Consider the following 18,673-nt stretch of genomic DNA (forward strand, 5'->3'; position numbering starts at 1 on the left):
AGTTGATGCATTGTGCTATCATTCATCATGGTCTTTCAAATGAGCCTGCTGCCTGCGCTGTGTGAGCCTACTCATGTCACCCTGCCCCTTCTCTGCTGCTAAGCATTTGCCTGTTCTGTTATATTTTGCAGAACTTGAGGCCAACCCTGATGAGGCTGAAGTCGATGCAGAAGCAGATTCAGACACAGACAAGCCTGAAGAGGAGAACATCTTCCAATCCTACCTTCCAGACCAAGAGCATGGTGGTGAGGGGGAGGTGGTGGATGAATACCCCACTGTTGTACTCACTCTGGAGGAGGTGCTGGTGCTGCCCATTGAGGTGCCAGCCCCTTTCATGAGTGGTACGAGTGTTGGGACATTCCACGGCTTCACACAGTCCGAGTGGGATGCAGCAAGGGACATCCAGGGCCCCACAATCCAAGGCTGCGGGTCCCAGTGGGATGCAGTGGGCCACACCCAGGATGAGGAGGGGAAGGAGAGCTCTCCTGAGGTGCAGGATGTAACAGATGTGGTTCAGATGATGGCAATGAGTGGGGAGAGCATTGACCCTACACGATCACTCCTGGACACCATCAGTGGGGTGGATGATGAGGTATCGGGACTGTCGGGAGAAGTAACAACACTCGAGAGAAATGAGAACACTGTCCGGGAACATGAGGGAGGGAATGTTGCAGATAGCTGATACACTGACGGTGAACATGAGGGAGGAAATGTCGGAGTTAGCTGCTGCAATAAGGGAACACGCCCAGACTCCGCGCCCATTGATAGAATCGACTGCCACTCCCACCTCAATCCCCAGACCAGCCTCTGAAGAGGCCCAAGCCAGGCCTTCCACATTACCACCTGCCCCTGTCCATGCCCCCCCCCCCCCCCCATCAAGAAGTGCACATTACCTGAGATGCTCGAAAGAATAAGCTTGGTACTAACCTGAGAAATGCTGTGCCAATACCTGCGGGCAGGGGTGGTGTTACAAAGACCAAGCGCAGAATAAGGTGGAGGAGAGATGGGTGCAGCCTTTCTTTGCTGCTGTTGTTGATGTTGTTGTTACTGTTGTAACTGTTCTCAAATTAAAAGTTTTTTGTAAGTGATGTACATTTACAAGTTTGAAAGTTTGTAAGTGTTCTTAATTGAAAACTTTAAAGTTTGATACAAGAATATTTTTATTAAAGTTAAGTACAAACAAGTGTTTAATTTTTGAATAAAATATATTTTAAATTGTATGAATCAGTTACATTATTTGTTCCATTATTAACATAACTTTTTGAACTAAAGAATAATAATTTCCATAATTTGTTTCATTAGCACAACACAACATTACGGAACAGTTCCAAACAGTAAACATGGTCCATTTGGAATAGTTGCCGCTGAGCCTTCAGGCAGCAAAGCGTTCACGGTTGAGCTGCTGGCACAAGGCTCGAGAAATCGTTAGAGGGGCATGACTGGCCGCTCTCTTCCGCCGTCGTGCTCCGGGTTCAGGTAGTTGTATGGTTTCCTCCTCCTCGTCATCCTCCTCCTCTGTCTCTGTCTCTGTCTCTTCTTCTTCCTCCTTCCTCTTCCTCTTCCTCTTCCTCCTCCTCTCCCCCTCCTGTTCTTCCTCTGTATCTTCCTCTTCTTCCTCCTCTGTATCTTCCTCTTCCTCTGTATCTTCCTCTTCCTCTGTATCTTCCTCTTCCTCTGTATCTTCCTCTTCCTCTGTATCTTCTTCTTCCTCCTCCTCTTCCTCTGTACCTTCCTCCTCCTCCTCCTCCTCTTCATCTGTATCTTCCTCCTCTTCCTCCTCATCAGTCACTTTCACCTCAGTTGGGTCTTCTACTACCAGCTGCTGCTGCCTCATGATGGCTAAGTTAGGCAGCATGCAGCAGACAACAGTGAACTGACCGACAATCTCAGGGGAGTATTGCAAGTAGCCTCCGGAATGGTCCAGGCATCGGAAACACTGTTTCAAGATGCCAGTGGGCCTTTATTATGCTGCGCATCGCAATTTGCGACATGTTGTATTCCCAGTCAGCTTCTGTCCAGGTTACGTGTACGGACATCATGAGCCAGGTGGCGAGGCCGTACCCTTTGACTCCCAGCTCTGCCCTTCTGGCTGCTGCTGAAACATGGCAGATATGGCCCTCTTGCATAGGATGAATGCATCATGGGTGCTTCCAGGGTATCTCTCATTAACTGCCATGATGCGATGCATGTCATCACAGGAGAGCTGCACATTCATGGAGTGGAAGCCTTTTCTGTTCCTGTATATCTCAGAATCCTCCAAAGGCATTGTGGGTATAATCAATGCAACCCTGTACCTTTGGGAAGCCTGCAATCCTGGAGAAGCCCACAGCTCTGTCATGCATTGCCAGGGCGGTCATGGGGAACTTTATGTAGTCATTCCTCTGGGCATATAGTGTAGCAGTCACCTGCTGAATACAGATATGTGTTGCATGTTGAGAAATGGCGTGCATACCCCCAGTTTTGGCCTGGAATGATCCAGATGCACAAAATGAAAGTGCAGCTGTAACCTTTACTTCTACTGACAAAGCAGTCCTCCTGACGCTTCTAGGGTGCAGGTCTGCTTTTATTAACTCTCAGATCTCAGTTACAACTTCTTTGTGGAAATGCAGCCTTCTCACACAGGTGCAGGTATGAACGCCTTCTCGATACACCCGACGTGGGTAAGGCCTCCTGCCCATCATCCTACGTGCTCTGAGTTTCCTCAGGTGATGATGTCTAATCAATCTTCTCTTCCACAGCACAATCATGCTGAAGGCTTACACGATGCATGGCATTGTGAATATTACCCCCATTATTTAATTGTAGCTTTACAAGAAGATTAAAATAGCAGGAGAAATCACACACGCCGCCTTTCCTCTTTCTCCCCAATATCGACGCCCTAGTATGGACCACACCTAGGTCTGTGCCTGTGCAATAGGCTTGTTTAGAACGGGAGGCTAGGTATTTAATAAAGAAACGAAGTCTAATGCAATTCGTTAATTTTTTTTTCAAAATACCACCCCACCACCGAATTTCTCCTCATCGGGCTCGAGGGTCGGCCGGCAGAATTGCTCCCTCACTCAGACGCAGGGGCTCGGCATCCACCCCCTCCCCCGCACTTCTTTTGAATCTGAGCCCCGAGCCTCTTTGTCCGAGCAAGGGAGCAATTCTGCTGGCCCACGCTCTGACCCCTGAGCCCGGTGAGGAGACGTTCATTGGTGGCATGGTATTTCTTTTGACGTTGAAAGGATTTAGCTTCATGATGCATATCCTCTGCCTTCTTGACGCCCTAAAAATAATGCCGTCTTTCTTCGCTGATTTTTTAACATGCGCTGGTGTTTCAGTGCCCAGAAGGGCTTTTGGGAGTGGTCACATACGCCATCCTAGGAAAAATTTAAGTTGGCCAAACTTGCTTAAATGTGAAAAACTGGTGCAGAGATCAGGTTACGCCCCCTATGACGCAAAAAAATACTAACCTAAAAAAATCGTAACTGAGTTATACTAGTGCAGAAACTTTGGGGGAACTTGGATATTTTAATTTATGCCCAAAAAAGCGGCGCAGATAACTGGGGAAAATTGTGCCCATTATCTCAGTACTGTTGTTGTATGTATCTTTCTTCACAAGTGGCAGCCATCCAAGTGCTAGTTTGTCGTCCAAATGAAAGCCTGTATGAACTAAAATGACTTGGTTGAGCTGCTTTGGCAGAATCCTAAAAGAACAGTGTGGTCTGCATATACAATACTTGGTTCTGTCCTGCAGTGAGTGAGGACTTGGTATGAGATTGCAGCATGTTTAAACTAAATTCTAATATGCAAGAGAGTAAATGGCTTTTTTTTTGTTTTAAGTTGAAATAATTTTCCATGGCTCGTTTGCTTTGCAAGTAGCCGGGCTTTTACATTGGAGACTGATATCGGGGCATGCTGGAATTGTTTGTCTCTGCTCAGTTGCCTCTATGTTCAGGTTCTGGCTCTTGGCTGAAAGCCAGAGGTGAAATGAGGTAGTCAGTGACAGCAGTATTTAAATTTCATGTTAGTAAAATTGCTGGCTTTCAGTGAACTGTGACTGTCTTTCACAGTGATGTTGATAGTTATATTTTAGCTCCTCTCCTTCAACTGCAAAAATGTGCAACCGACACTTAAACAGTACAATCTCATAACTCAGAAATAATGCTGTGGAAAATGTTTTTTCCTTGTGTTTTCTTGGAACATACCCCAGCTTATGATGGTTTACTATTTATGATGAAAACTTTAAAAAAAAATTCTCCTGCTGAAAATAGCTAAGAAATGCTGGGTAAACACTGCAGCAAAAATTGCCCTTTCAGGTGGCTCCTTCTTTCTCCCTTCCCTAACTCACCATTACAAAGTTGGGAGCATTGATGCTCCATATGTTCTGCTTTTGTGTTGTTTTATTTTTTACCACAGTTAATTGCACTCTCTACTACAGGACAGACAGACACTCCCATGAAGCCTATGCCGTTGGGTTGTTTCATTATAAGCCTGGAAATGGAAGCTGGCGTAAATTACTTCATCTTCCAGTTTTATCTTTTTATTTTTCTGAGGTGACCTGGGTGAGATTACATAAGAACATAGGAATGTACAGGACTGGAAAAGACCATTCCGTTCCATCTGGCTGGTCTCATTGCCTAGGAAATGTCACATTCCACAATACCCCTCTCTCACATTTTTCTGCGGGTACTTATCCAGTGTACTTTTGAATTTGCCGATACAACCAGCCATCGATGACAGTCCATCCCACATATTCACCCCCAACACCCACATAAATACTGAAGAGAGACCTCCCACTGCACTGCTGTCTTTAGATTTTAGGCCTGTAAGTTGGTGTTTTGAAAGTTGTAATTGTGACTGCTTGAAGTTGTAACTTTGAGAAAGGTGGTATCTCAGATAAGCATTTCCCATTATATATCAGAAGATTGTCTGGCATTGTTTCTTTGTATATGATTCCAAACAAACTTCTGTAAGGTAACATTCACCTACCTATAATTTTATACATTCTCTTTTTCTCTGTGCAGGAGGAATTTTTCAGGTGACCGACAAAGTGCCATAGCTATATTGTTGCCAATGGTGCAGTCAGGGGAACAGGCTCCATCTGATATATACTGCCTCTTGGGTAGAATCTACAAGGACATGTTTCTGGACTCTGGTTTCCAGGACACTGAAAGCCGAGATAATGGTGCTTACTGGTAAGCATTCACTTAAGGTTATTTGCATTACCGAACTACCATACTTGAACCCATTTTGTGCAATGAAGACATCATAACTCAGCGATTTTTTTTTTTTTTTTTTTTTGGTCTTTCAGTGGAAGGAGGCATCACATGTCTGGTTTAGGGGTGGGAAAGAGGAGAGTAGAGAAGAAAAAGTACTTCTCTTAGCTATGCTAAAATTCTCACTAAATATTCAATCCCCTCCTTGATATGTGCTTCTAACTGACGGCGTCAATCTACAGTGAGCTCATTGTATAAACTGAGCAGGTTGCTTGCCTCGTGGCTTTTGCGCTGCTCTAACATAGGCCAGTTCTGCCATGTGTGCTCATAGCTAGTTATAGAGGTAAGAATATAAGAGCAGTGCTATTGTGTATTGTTATATAATCAATGCAAACATAAATGCTTCATTTAATTTTAATAGCAAGCATCCTTCATCGAGCAAAATTTGATTCGGATGCTCCTGTTCACAATCATTTCAGCTGGAAATAGAGAAAGGTGCTCAGACAAAGAATCCATAGAGGAAAAAAAGTCAAGTACCCTGCATCAAAATATGGCCAGCAGCTTAGACTGATGACTTATTAATATAATTCTGACTGAAATTGCAAGTTGAGCTCCTTGTGTATCAGGGATGGATGCTGCTGCTGGTATAGATTTATGTTGGGATAGAGGAGAAAACTTTAAAATAATGGTGTTGACTGCAGTCGCTGTACAATTCGGCTTGTTGTGCAATAACTACATTGTCGTTTGTGCTGCTTAATATTTTCACACACAAATTGATATGTCAAACTATTTCTTGGGTCATTTGTGAAAGCTAACAAGGAAATGCCTATTGAACTATTGAACCTTTAAAATGCACATCTATTGTGCCCCTGCTCTACTTTCAGCCATCATACAAATGCGATGGGCTTAGCATTCATTTTGTAGTTGCGTATACAGGGATAAGCGCCAAGCTGAAGAATCTGAAATGACCTAAATTGCACAATTTTGCCATTTTAATGGCTACGTGAAATAGGCACTATCATAACCACAGGTCGAAATGCACTGATGCCTTTTTAAAAAGCATGTATTTCACACATAGATGGATAAACAACCCTTTGTGCAGTCAGTATGCTGCTTGTTGTGTGGGTTTAATTTAAAAATATTACTTACATCTTTAATCGATCAGTGGGCATACATCAGCCATATCTGGTGGGTGGGTGGGTAAGCATGTGCCCATGTTTTCTATTTAGCTGGGGAGCGTGTCCTGATTCTCCTTCGGTGCTGAAAGGCAGACGTGCTTTCTGCATTCATGGATTCATGGGACTCATTTTTGACTTTGCAAAGACACAAATTCTAGTGCTGCTGACTTTTTTTTGTTGCCTAAAAAATAAATTTGCACTGATTATTTCTTCACCGGATGCCCTCAATAAACACTGGCAATTTTTTCAGTTGGGCCTGTGCATGCTTGCTTATGTTTGTTACATTCACTGATTACGTAAAATGCTGTGAGGTTTATCATTGCGCTTGGCTTACAGTGAAAGATATTCATCTGAAAATGTAAAACTTCATTAACATTGGAACTTCTGTTAAAGGTATGGAAAGGCTTTTGAATCTGAGCCAACGGTACATTCTGGGATGAATTTAGCCGTCCTACTCCTCGCAGCAGGACATCAATTTGACACATCCTTTGAACTGCACAAAACGGGTAATTAGTTTAACTTTCTATGAGTAAATATTTTAATAAACCTGGTTATTTAAGAAGCACTACAATTAACTACCATTCAAAATATCGGTTGTCATTGGATATAGTTTTCTTTAAAGGAATGCTATCTTGATAAACACTCCAGCAATGCTCACAACATTTCTTTAGCAAAATAAAAAGTGATGCAAGTTTGGCAATCTGATGGTTGGTGTGACAACACAGCATTCAAACACGAGGGATATGAAATGGTGCTTTCTTGCATCACAGGTTTTACCTTCTAATCTTGATTTTAAAGAAAGTACAGACTCAAAAAAGATTGTTTACCCCACAAAATTCATTTGAGATGCAGGAAAATCTGGATTTTTGTCCTTGCACCTGTCCCAGATTTTGCTGTTGTTGCTGGGTTTGCACCAGGAATGCAATAGCTCAAACTGCTCCATGGGACAAAATTCATTTCAATATGTATTGAGTCATTCTGGGAGAGTGTCCAAGCTTCTCTGTAAATTGCGTCACTTTGTACCATTGGCACAGTGCCATCCTGCTGCAGCACAGAAATGCCAGAACAGGCGACTGTGCTGCCATTTCCAGCAACTCCCAGAACTTTTTAACAGTCAACTCATTGGGGTTAAATTCCTGGAGCTCCGACCCGCTCCGCCACGAGAAGTGCAGCAGCATTTCCGCCCACCTGCTGGAGGACCCAAGCACGCTATCCACATTCTGGCGATGGGAGCATTGTAATCAATGGAAGAGGTGCTCATCCTGATGTGATGCTAGAAAATTGGAGTGGTACTTTCTGGTTCCAATGGAGGGAGCTCCAGGCCCTTTTTAGATTGAAGAATTTTAAAAGCCAATATTATTTTTCTCCTAGCAATGATCACATGGACTGAGCTGAGTTGATCCCCCAGCGGAACTCATGTCTTTGATTGGGCTAATGTGAGGGCATCCTGGCCAGAATTCCTGGGTACGCTCGAAGACATACCGTGGAACTAGTGGGATGGGCAGAAAACTCGACCACTCTCTCCCCAGAACCCCGCCCCACCACCCCAATGGAATTTTGGCTGAAGCTTAGAGATACTTTAACTATATAACTTCCTTCAAGCTAATGAAGGATGAATTTCAGTTGTAAGTAAAATGCATCTGCAGAATTAAAAACACATTTTCTCGACCACAACTGCGGAAAGAGGAAGTAGCGAAGAGTGACAGATTTTCTTGTTTGCTTTTGAATCGGCAGAAAATATTATCAAGTTTGTGCAGTCGAAGAGGATGTAAATTCATACCATTACATATGGCGACAGAGGGGAAGAAAGATTCGTTTAGGCAGGGATATATTCTGGATCAAATTCAAATTTGGCGGTGGCGAAAAATGGACAGTAGCACATAGACCACCCGTTATATATCCTGCCAGATTATCCTTACCATTATAGTATATGAAAAATCAAGGAAAATCGGGCGGGGTGTATAACTGTCGGGCAATCTGTGTCACTGCCAAAGTTGAATGTCACCCCCACTGTATTTATATTTTGTTTGTTTGCTGTTTTCTCTTTACCATGTAACTAATTCATATGATTTATATATTATATAAGATAATCCCATGAACAAATTAGAGGCTTTACCTTCTAATCTTGATTTTAAAGAACGTACAATAAAGTACATACTTATAAAAGGTTATTTACCCCATCAAATCCATTACTTCCATAGATAAACACAATCTACCCTATCATGGGCTGTATCTGACATTTCCTGAGGGAAGCTTCTGGAAGGTTTCACCCCATTCCTTGCATCCCACAAAACTAATTGAGTGAAATGAAAATCTAATGTAATCCAAATGTTCACATCTAAATTTACAATCACCTTACGACAAGAGAGTTAGTAAAGAGGAATTTAAGGATGTACACAGGGGTGTAACCGAGTTTCTAACATACTAAATGATTACCAGACTAAATAGTAGAAATTCCATCGCATCCAATTTCTGTGTGAAAAATTTTGGTTGTGATTTCCCCCAGAAATGTGCCTAAAACAGGTGCTGGACTCCCTGAATATGCTAATCAGGGCCGAATGTCTCTTTTCAGACCTCAATGCCAAATTCAGTAAAAACTGGGTAGAGCATGCACCATATTACTCATTCTGTATTAAACGTTAGTTACTTGACATCAAGTCTAACACAATGTGGGCTAAATAGACAGGTCTTTGTGTAAATAGTATGAATATAAATAAAGTATTCAAATTTATATTTGGACATAAACTATCATGCAACAAAGAGATGATATTGATTTGTTTGAAAATATTGTGAGACTCTAAATGAATGTCACCAAATGTCATAATGTACCTGAAACAGTTGCTGTATGTGTGAGGCGAGTCCAGTTATCTTGATGACTTCAATGGCAATGTTGCTGTAGACTAATGTGTTGCCTGCTGCACTTGGTAGTTTGTGAGGTTTTGCAACATAATTTTTGCATCTTAAGAGACTATGCACTGCTTTGCTTTATGGCATCGAGTCTCTTATTTCAGGACTAAATAAAATAATCACAATCGTGAGAAGGGGTGTCTTATAATCTAGCCCTAGCAATTGGATCACAGGTGTGTAAAGCACACATGAATTTGTGTTTACAGGTCTTTATTTGTCATGGAAGTGTCACAGTTTTGCTTGTCAGGAAATTGCTCAAATGTTGGCATTTCTAACTTACTGTGTTTTCATCGAGTGGTTAGGCCTGCTATGGTCAACTTATAGTCTGAAATAAGCAGATGTAACTGTTCACAGTACATTCACAATGGTATCCTACTTTTTAGATAAAGCTTAGGGGAAATAAAATACATGTTATTTTTCATGACTGCTACTTTTAGCTAATGTAAATATGAAGGATTTTGCAATTTACAGACTTCTAGTTTAAAATGGGTAGAGCAGTTGAAACATTCCCAGTCATCAAGTTAACCTACTAAAATTCAATTGAATGTATTCTGTTAAATCCTCTTTTTGAAAATATAATATTACACATTAAAATTGGATCACAAAACAGTAATATGTATGTAATATGTATTGCAGTATATCTGTCACCATTAAGGATATTTTATTTTAAAATTGGGCATATATGGACTTAATAATCTTCAGCATGTACTTGATTACAAAATGAGCTGCAATTTGAGAAATGTTTGAATATTTTCATGTACTTCTTCAAAGGTGAACTCTCTAAACTGTGAAATTTGAAACTGAGGCTAAACTGAGAATCAGAAGTCTTGCCCATCGGGCAGTCTGACTAGAATATTCACACACACACAATTTTTATTAAGTAAGAAGATCCTTGAGGTTCAATTCATGTGACACCACATACCTGATTTCTATATCTATGCTAATCCTGGTGATCTTTCTAATTTGTGCAGGTGTGAAGCTCAGCAGCCTATTGGGGAAGAAGGGAAACCTGGAAAAAATACAGAGTTATTGGGATGTGGGGTTTTTCCTTGGTGCCAGTATGTTAGCAAACGACCCTCTCCGAGTTATTATGGCTTCTGAGAAGCTCTTTAAACTCAAGGCACCTGCATGGTAAGTTTGGATTCTTGCTGGAATGGGATAGGAAGCTAATGCAGTTAGGATTCCTGTTGGTTTGGAGAAATAGGAAGGGTGATTCAGTTAGGACTTCTGTGGAATAGGGAAAATTCAAAGATATGAAGACGCACATATTTTTGTGATTAGTTATCTCTTGTGTGATGTGATACAGAGCAACATAATTGAGACACTCCTGCAAAGTAAAATGGTTATCTCACTGTAGTGATAAAGTTACACTGAGATAACCATTTTACTTTGCAGGATTTGCAATTGTGCAATTTCAGATACTCTCATCTTTGCTTAGTTTTTTTTTATTCGTTCATGGGATGTGGGCGTCACTGGCAAGGCTGACATTTATTGCCCATCCCTAAATGATAAGCATTAAACAGCATTTACCTTTTTTCATTAATGCTGATGAAATTTTGTCCAAAGATTTCATATCTAATAATGCTGCCTCAGACAAAATATAAATTCTTGTAGTTTTTGCTAGAAACTGTTTTTGAGTTGGTCTCTGGAATTCTGAGCAAAATCAGCACCAGCACCAAGGTTACCGTGCCTTCCAATGAGAGGGATAAACTAGAATAGACTGTGTGCTGGGTTCTTTTTTTGGTGTATGATTAGCTTCTGAATGACACACAATTGATTATATATATATATATATAACATTTACTGATGTGTACAGTTTCTCTTGTGGTTTTGAGTTCGTTGTTTCTCATGCAGAAATGATTTTAATCGTTTTAATGTACAGATGAAGAGCAAATCATTTCAGTTTAGACCAAGAAAGAGAAACAGAACCTTTGTAACAAAGTTACTACCTTTTTAGAAAGCTTGATTCATTCCATTTAGCACCTTTTAAGACCTCAGGAGTTTGAAACTATTTTACAGCCAATTAACTACTTTTGAAGTGTAGTCACTGTTGTAATTTAGGGAAATGTGGCAGTCATTTTGCACACAGCAAGCTCCCACAATCAGGTAATGATCATATAAGCTGGTTTAATGATGTAGGTTGAGGGATAAATATTGGCCAGGACCTTAGGAGAACTCCCCTGCTCTTCTTTGAATCATGTCATGTGATCTTTTACGTCTACCTGAGAGAGCAGACGGGGCCTCGGTTTAACGTATCATCCAAAAGAAGGAGGCACCGAAATTCAGCCTCCCAAAAAGGCCTCTTGCCACCGGAAAGCAGCGGCCAAGCAGTGGAGTTGAGTGGCCGCCAATTTGGAGTTCAGTGGCCGCCACCAGCGAAATTCTGCGAGGTGCTTTTTCTGGCGATCCCCACTTCCGCCCCGCTGCTGCTGACCCCTCCTCAGTGTGTCATCAAAGAGCGCACCGCTGATCTCCCGCACCACAATCCAAATTCAGCAACAAAAATCTTCGGGCCACCGAGCAGTGTCTCCGACAGCTTTTTCTGTCGGTGCACTGTGTTTGCAGTGTGTGTGACATTCAAAGGGAAGGCGCAGTGCCGCAGCCGCCATATTATTTTTTTTGTTGGCCGACTGCCAGTTCAGCCTGACATTTATGTCCCTGGGTTCGGCTGGGCCACCAACAGGCAGCCTGGCACCCGCTCTTGGGTGCCAGGCTGCTGGCCCGGCCAAAACTCTCCCTGGTGGCCCAGTGGATCCAACTGAAATAATCACAGAGCTCGCAGTGGCCCTCCCCTTTAAGTGAAGGTGAGAGACGTGGTGACGCACAAGCGTCATGACGTCATCAGCGCCAGGCTGATGACTGACAGCGGCGGCGACTCTGTCCTGCCTCCACTTCCGCCTCTCTACTGTGCTCACCACCGCACTACTGCCCCCATTATGACTGACTTCCGGTCCGCTCGGAAAAAAAATTACAAACAGCTGAATCTCGTGCAAGAGGCCACCTCATCCAATGCGGCGGAGAAAACACATCAACAGCGGTACTTGCAACCTGTTTCGGGCGGACTTGACTTTCTACCTCGGCATCTCCAACATTGCAGCACTCCCTCAGTACTACCCTGAAGTGTCAGCTTAGATTATGTGCTCAAGTCTCTGGAGTGGGACGAACTCTCAACCTTCTGATTCGGAGGCAAGTGTGCTACCACAGAGCTAAAACTGACACTTATATATATAATAATGAAGACGTCGTAATGTCCTTAAAAAGTCACAGAACATATATAAGAATTTGGTCAGTTCGTTTACGGGATGTGGGTGTCGCTGGCAAGGCCAGCATTTATTGCCCATCCCTAATTGCCCTTGAGAAGGTGGTGACTTTCTTGATTCACTGCAGTCTGTGCAGTGAAGGTACTCCCACCGCACGGTAAAGGTACTCCCGTAATGCTGACCTTGCAGCGGTTTGGACATTTCAGAGGGCAGTTAAGAGTCAACCACATTGCTGTGGATCTGGAGTCACATAGAGGCCAGACCGGGTAAGGACGGCAGATTTCCTTCCCTATAGAACGTTACTGAACCAATTGGGGGTTTTCGACAATCCAGTAGCTTTATGGTCACCATTACTGATACTAGCTTTATAATTTCAGATTTATTTAATTAACTGAATTTAAATTCCTCAGCTGCCATGGTGGGATTTGAACTCGCGTCTGCAGATTACTAGTCCAGTAACATAGCCACTATGCTACCATACTGTGTAGAGCAGTAGGACACAGATCAAACCCTTACACGCTAAATGGTACAATTTTAAAGAGGGGGTGCAAGAACAGAGAGACCTGGGGGTGTTTGTGCACAAATCTTTGAAGGTGGCAGGACAGGTTAACAAAGCAATTTTAATAAAGCATTTCGAATCCTGGTCTTTATAAATAGAGGCGTAGAGTACAAAAGCCAGGGAGTTACAGTAAACCGATATAAAACACTAGTTTGGCCCCAGCTGGAGTATTGTGTCCGATTCTGGGCACCACAGTTTAGGTAGGACGTGGAGGGTACAGAAGAGATTTACTAGAATGGTTCCAGGGCTGAGGAAATACAGTTGTGTGGATAGAGTGGAGAAGCTGAGGGTGTTCTGCTTAGAACAGAGAAGGTAATGAGGAGATTGGATAGAGGTGTTCAAGATCATGAAGGGTTTAGACAGAGTAAATAAAGTGAAACTGCTTCCAGTGGTTGGAGCATTGGTAACCAGAGAACACAGATTTAAGGTGATTGGCAGAAGAACCAGAGGCGACATGAGGAAAAACTTTGTTACGTATATGAGTGGGTAGGATTTAGAATGCAATGCATGGTAGGGTGGCGGCTACAGATTCATTAATAGCCTTCAAAAGAAAATTGGATAAATATTTGAAGTAGAAAAAATTGCAGGGATATGGGGAAAGAACAGTGGGACTAATTGGATGCTCTTTGAAAGAGACAGACTTAGTGGGCTGAATGGCCTCCTGTGCTGTACTATTCTACGATTCTATGATATTCGCCAATATGATTTGTTCTCAATCTTAGTTTGACAATGGGGAAGGTGTCCTCCGACGCCAGGTGAATTGCCCAGGCTACTGACACACAGCTGTCACCAGATTATCGTCAAATTGTGATTGACAACCGGTTTGGTCAGCTATCAGTCATCTTGGATGAGCAGCAGCACATGATGCAGAAGTTAATTTAAAAAGAACTGTAAAATAGTTTCTTTGGAAAACAAAATTATAGACAGCAAAAGCTTCTTTTGACAATGTTTTTATTGTACATTGTTACCAAAGCATCATTTGGCTATTGGGAATGTCAGTTTGGTGGCTATAGGCAGCACATGCTGGTTATATAATACAGAATAGGAAATTCAAGTCTCTTTATTCATTAAGTACACAGATCATGCAAAGCTTTGAGTATGCTTAACATTGCTTTTTATGGTCAGAACATGAGCTGTGTAAATTTGGCAGTGCTCTTTAACATTTTTTTTGTTTTTAACTTGAAATGTAACTTGAATTGGAACCGGTTCTGGGGGAGGTGGGACCAGTACAAACCGGACGGTCTGCACCTGGGCAGGACCGGAACCAATGTCCTAGGGGGAGTGTTTGCTAGTGCTACTGGGGAGGTGTTAAACTAATATGGCAGGGGGATGGGAACCAATGCAGGGAGACAGAGGGAAACAAAAAGGAGGCAAAAGCAAAAGACAGAAAGGAGATGAGGAAAAGTGGAGGGCAGAGAAACCCAAGGCAAAGAACAAAAAGGGCCACTGTACAGCAAAATTCTAAAAGGACAAAGGGTGTTAAAAGAACAAGCCTGAAGGCTTTGTGTCTTAATGCAAGGAGTATCCGCAATAAAGTGGATGAATTAACTGTGCAAATAGATGTTAACAAATATGATGTGATTGGGATTACGGAGACGTGGCTCCAGGATGATCAGGGCTGGGAACTCAACATCCAGGGGTATTCAACATTCAGGAAAGATAGAATAAAAGGAAAAGGAGGTGGGGTAGCATTGCTGGTTAAGGAGCAAATTAAGGCAATAGTTCGGAAGGACATTAGCTTGGATGATGTGGAATCTATATGGGTAGAGCTGCAGAATACCAAAGGACAAAAAACGTTAGTGGGAGTTGTGTACAGACCTCCAAACAGTAGTAGTGATGTTGGGGAGGGCATCAAACATGAAATTAGGGGTGCGTGCAATAAAGGTGCAGCAGTTATAATGGGTGACTTTAATATGCACATAGATTGGGTTAACCAAACTGGAAGCAATACGGTAGAGGAGGATTTCCTGGAGTGCATACGGGATGGTTTTTTAGACCAATATGTCGAGGAACCAACTAGGGGGGAAGCCATCTTAGACTGGGTGTTGTGTAATGAGAGAGGATTAATTAGCAATCTCGTTGTGCGAGGCCCCTTGGGGAAGAGTGACCATAATATGGTGGAATTCTGCATTAGGATGGAGAATGAAACAGTTAATTCAGAGACCATGGTCCAGAACTTAAAGAAGGGTAACTTTGAAGGTATGAGGCGTGAACTGGCTAGGATAGATTGGCGAATGATACTGAAGGGGTTGAGTGTGGCTGGGCAATGGCAGACATTTAGAGACCGCATGGATGAACTACAACAATTGTACATTCCTGTCTGTCGTAAAAATAAAAAAGGGAAAGTGGCTCAACCGTGGCTATCAAGGGAAATCAGGGATAGCATTAAAGCCAAGGAAGTGGCATACAAATTGGCCAGAAATAGCAGCGAACCCGGGGACTGGGAGAAATTTAGAACTCAGCAGAGGAGGACAAAGGGTTTGATTAGGGCAGGGAAAATGGAGTACGAGAAGAAGCTTGCAGGGAACATTAAGACGGATTGCAAAAGTTTCTATAGATATGTAAAGAGAAAAAGGTTAGTAAAGACAAACGTAGGTCCCCTGCAGTCAGAATCAGGGGAAGTCATAACGGGGAACAAAGAAATGGCGGACCAATTGAACAAGTATTTTGGTTCGGTATTCACTGAGGAGGACACAAACAACCTTCCGAATATAAAAGGGGTCGGAGGGTCTAGTAAGGAGGAGGAACTGAGGGAAATCCTTATTAGTCGGGAAATTGTGTTGGGGAAATTGATGGGATTGAAGGCCGATAAATCCCCAGGGCCTGATGGACTGCATCCCAGAGTACTTAAGGAGGTGGCCTTGGAAATAGTGGATGCATTGACAGTCATTTTCCAACATTCCATTGACTCTGGATCAGTTCCTATGGAGTGGAGGGTAGCCAATGTAACCCCACTTTTTAAAAAAGGAGGGAGAGAGAAAACAGGGAATTACAGACCGGTCAGCCTGACATCGGTAGTGGGTAAAATGATGGAATCAATTATTAAGGATGTCATAGCAGTGCATTTGGAAAGAGGTAATATGATAGGTCCAAGTCAGCATGGATTTGTGAAAGGGAAATCATGCTTGACAAATCTTCTGGAATTTTTTGAGGATGTTTCCAGTAGAGTGGACAAGGGAGAACCAGTTGATGTGGTATATTTGGACTTTCAGAAGGCTTTCGACAAGGTCCCACACAAGAGATTAATGTGCAAAGTTAAAGCACATGGGATTGGGGGTAGTGTGCTGACATGGATTGAGAACTGGTTGTCAGACAGGAAGCAAAGAGTAGGAGTAAATGGGGACTTTTCAGAATGGCAGGCAGTGACTAGTGGGGTACCGCAAGGTTCTGTGCTGGGGCCCCAGCTGTTTACACTGTACATTAATGATTTAGACGAGGGGATTAAATGTAGTATCTCCAAATTTGCGGATGACACTAAGTTGGGTGGCAGTGTGAGCTGCGAGGAGGATTCTATGAGGCTGCAGAGCGACTTGGATAGGTTAGGTGAGTGGGCAAATGCATGGCAGATGAAGTATAATGTGGATAAATGTGAGGTTATCCACTTTGGTGGTAAAAACAGAGAGACAGACTATTATCTGAATGGTGACAGATTAGGAAAAGGGGAGGTGCAAAGAGACCTGGGTGTCATGGTACATCAGTCATTGAAGGTTGGCATGCAGGTACAGCAGGCGGTTAAGAAAGCAAATGGCATGTTGGCCTTCATAGCGAGGGGATTTGAGTACAAGGGCAGGGAGGTGTTGCTACAATTGTACAGGGCCTTGGTGAGGCCACACCTGGAGTATTGTGTACAGTTTTGGTCTCCTAACCTGAGGAAGGACATTCTTGCTATTGAGGGAGTGCAGCGAAGGTTCACCAGACTGATTCCTGGGATGGCGGGACTGACCTATCAAGAAAGACTGGATCAACTGGGCTTGTATTCACTGGAGTTCAGAAGAATGAGAGGGGACCTCATAGAAACGTTTAAAATTCTGACGGGGTTAGACAGGTTAGATGCAGGAAGAATGTTCCCAATGTTGGGGAAGTCCAGAACCAGGGGTCACAGTCTAAGGATAAGGGGGAAGCCATTTAGGACCGAGATGAGGAGGAATTTCTTCACCCAGAGAGTGGTGAACCTGTGGAATTCTCTACCACAGAAAGTTGTTGAGGCCAATTCACTAAATATATTCAAAAAGGAGTTAGATGAAGTCCTTACTACTAGGGGAATCAAGGGGTATGTTGAGAAAGCAGGAATGGGGTACTGAAGTTGCATGTTCAGCCATGAACTCATTGAATGGCGGTGCAGGCTAGAAGGGCCGAATGGCCTACTCCTGCACCTATTTTCTATGTTTCTATGTAAGTGCACATAACATTAAAAACATAGTGGATCCCCTGTTGTGTTCTCATTGAATTGGAGACTACCCTTTTTTAATAATGACAGGAGCCTCATATTGTGTTGTGCATTGTGCTGTAAGTTCATCTCATGTGGCTTTGATCGCAGAGAAAAAAAGTTATCTCGCTTCTGTTCACTGTTTCTCTGCTTTTACTCTCGTTCTTCGTGTCCATCTTTTTTTCTCTCGCGTTCATTCTCTATCTGTGACTCTTCCTCTATCACTGTTTCACCAAATCTCACCATCCTTCTGTCTGCTGTCTCCTGACTCCCAATCTGTTTGGCTGTAATTTGTTTTCCTTTACTGCTGAACGCAATTTCTTTATCTTACCTTTGTGAAAAGCCAGGGTATGCATTAACATAGGGAGCCAACATGCATGGACTCAGAAATGGGTATCAGAATCTGATGGAGACGAGTGTCCAGGGGCTGGTGCAAAGTGCAAATGTGAGAAAGAAAGTCGGGCTGAGGACTAAGGCCAGGAGGGTGTATAGGCTGTTGGATTTAGTAGCTGATGGTTTTGGATCTGTCAGCACTTAACATGGCAGCTGGGGAGTTCGAGCCTGGCACTATTCAAGGAGAGAGGGTTGGGACCACTAAATGGAGTGCTGCAACCACCCAGCGATACAGTGGAAGCTGAAATCTGTGAATAGTCTGGATGGCAGATTAGCTGGGGGACGGGAGTTGGGACCTGCAAGGTTTTGGAGCAGAGGGCAACCTATTGTGGCTGTTAACGCACAGCTGTGGAAGCAGCTAAGAGTAGATGGGAAAGTCCACAGCGAGGTGGCAAAGCCTTAGAAACATCAGGAAGACTGGTTGCAAGGAAAGAAACAAAAGTCATGCCAGAGATCTAACATTTGGAGCATGTACAGATGAGGCCAAATTCAGCAGTGAGGGGCGCACAGTATTGGAAAACTTGTTGGTGCCATTTTTAGCATAGTATGTGAAAGGTATGAGTAAGTTTTTTTTTATATGTTTAAAACTTCTAACATGGTTCACTTAATAGATAATAGCTTGTGATTTGTTGTTTCTTTGTCGTCAATAGGACATTTGAGCTGTTCCAGTGTTTTTGGTCTATATTTTCCCAGGCCTTAAGGATATTTTTGAACTGTGATGCCAATGGATATTATGGACACATGCCCAG

At 42.9% G+C, this 18,673-nt stretch overlaps 1 protein-coding gene across 4 annotated transcripts in view; it reads left to right on the forward strand.

Annotated features, from left to right (window-relative positions):
- The window catches only part of map3k5 (mitogen-activated protein kinase kinase kinase 5), a 301,679-nt gene that overhangs the window by 162,190 nt on the left and 120,816 nt on the right, over window positions 1-18,673 (forward strand). For all 4 annotated transcript variants that reach the window (XM_070885461.1, XM_070885460.1, XM_070885463.1 and 1 more), the window contains exons 7-9: window positions 5,010-5,180; window positions 6,773-6,885; window positions 10,258-10,417. In XM_070885461.1, coding sequence (XP_070741562.1) covers window positions 5,010-5,180; window positions 6,773-6,885; window positions 10,258-10,417 — 444 coding nt within the window. The remainder of the gene's footprint in view (window positions 1-5,009; window positions 5,181-6,772; window positions 6,886-10,257; window positions 10,418-18,673) is intronic.

This window comes from Pristiophorus japonicus, chromosome 7 (assembly GCF_044704955.1).
Source record: "Pristiophorus japonicus isolate sPriJap1 chromosome 7, sPriJap1.hap1, whole genome shotgun sequence".
Taxonomy (NCBI): domain Eukaryota; kingdom Metazoa; phylum Chordata; class Chondrichthyes; family Pristiophoridae; genus Pristiophorus; species Pristiophorus japonicus.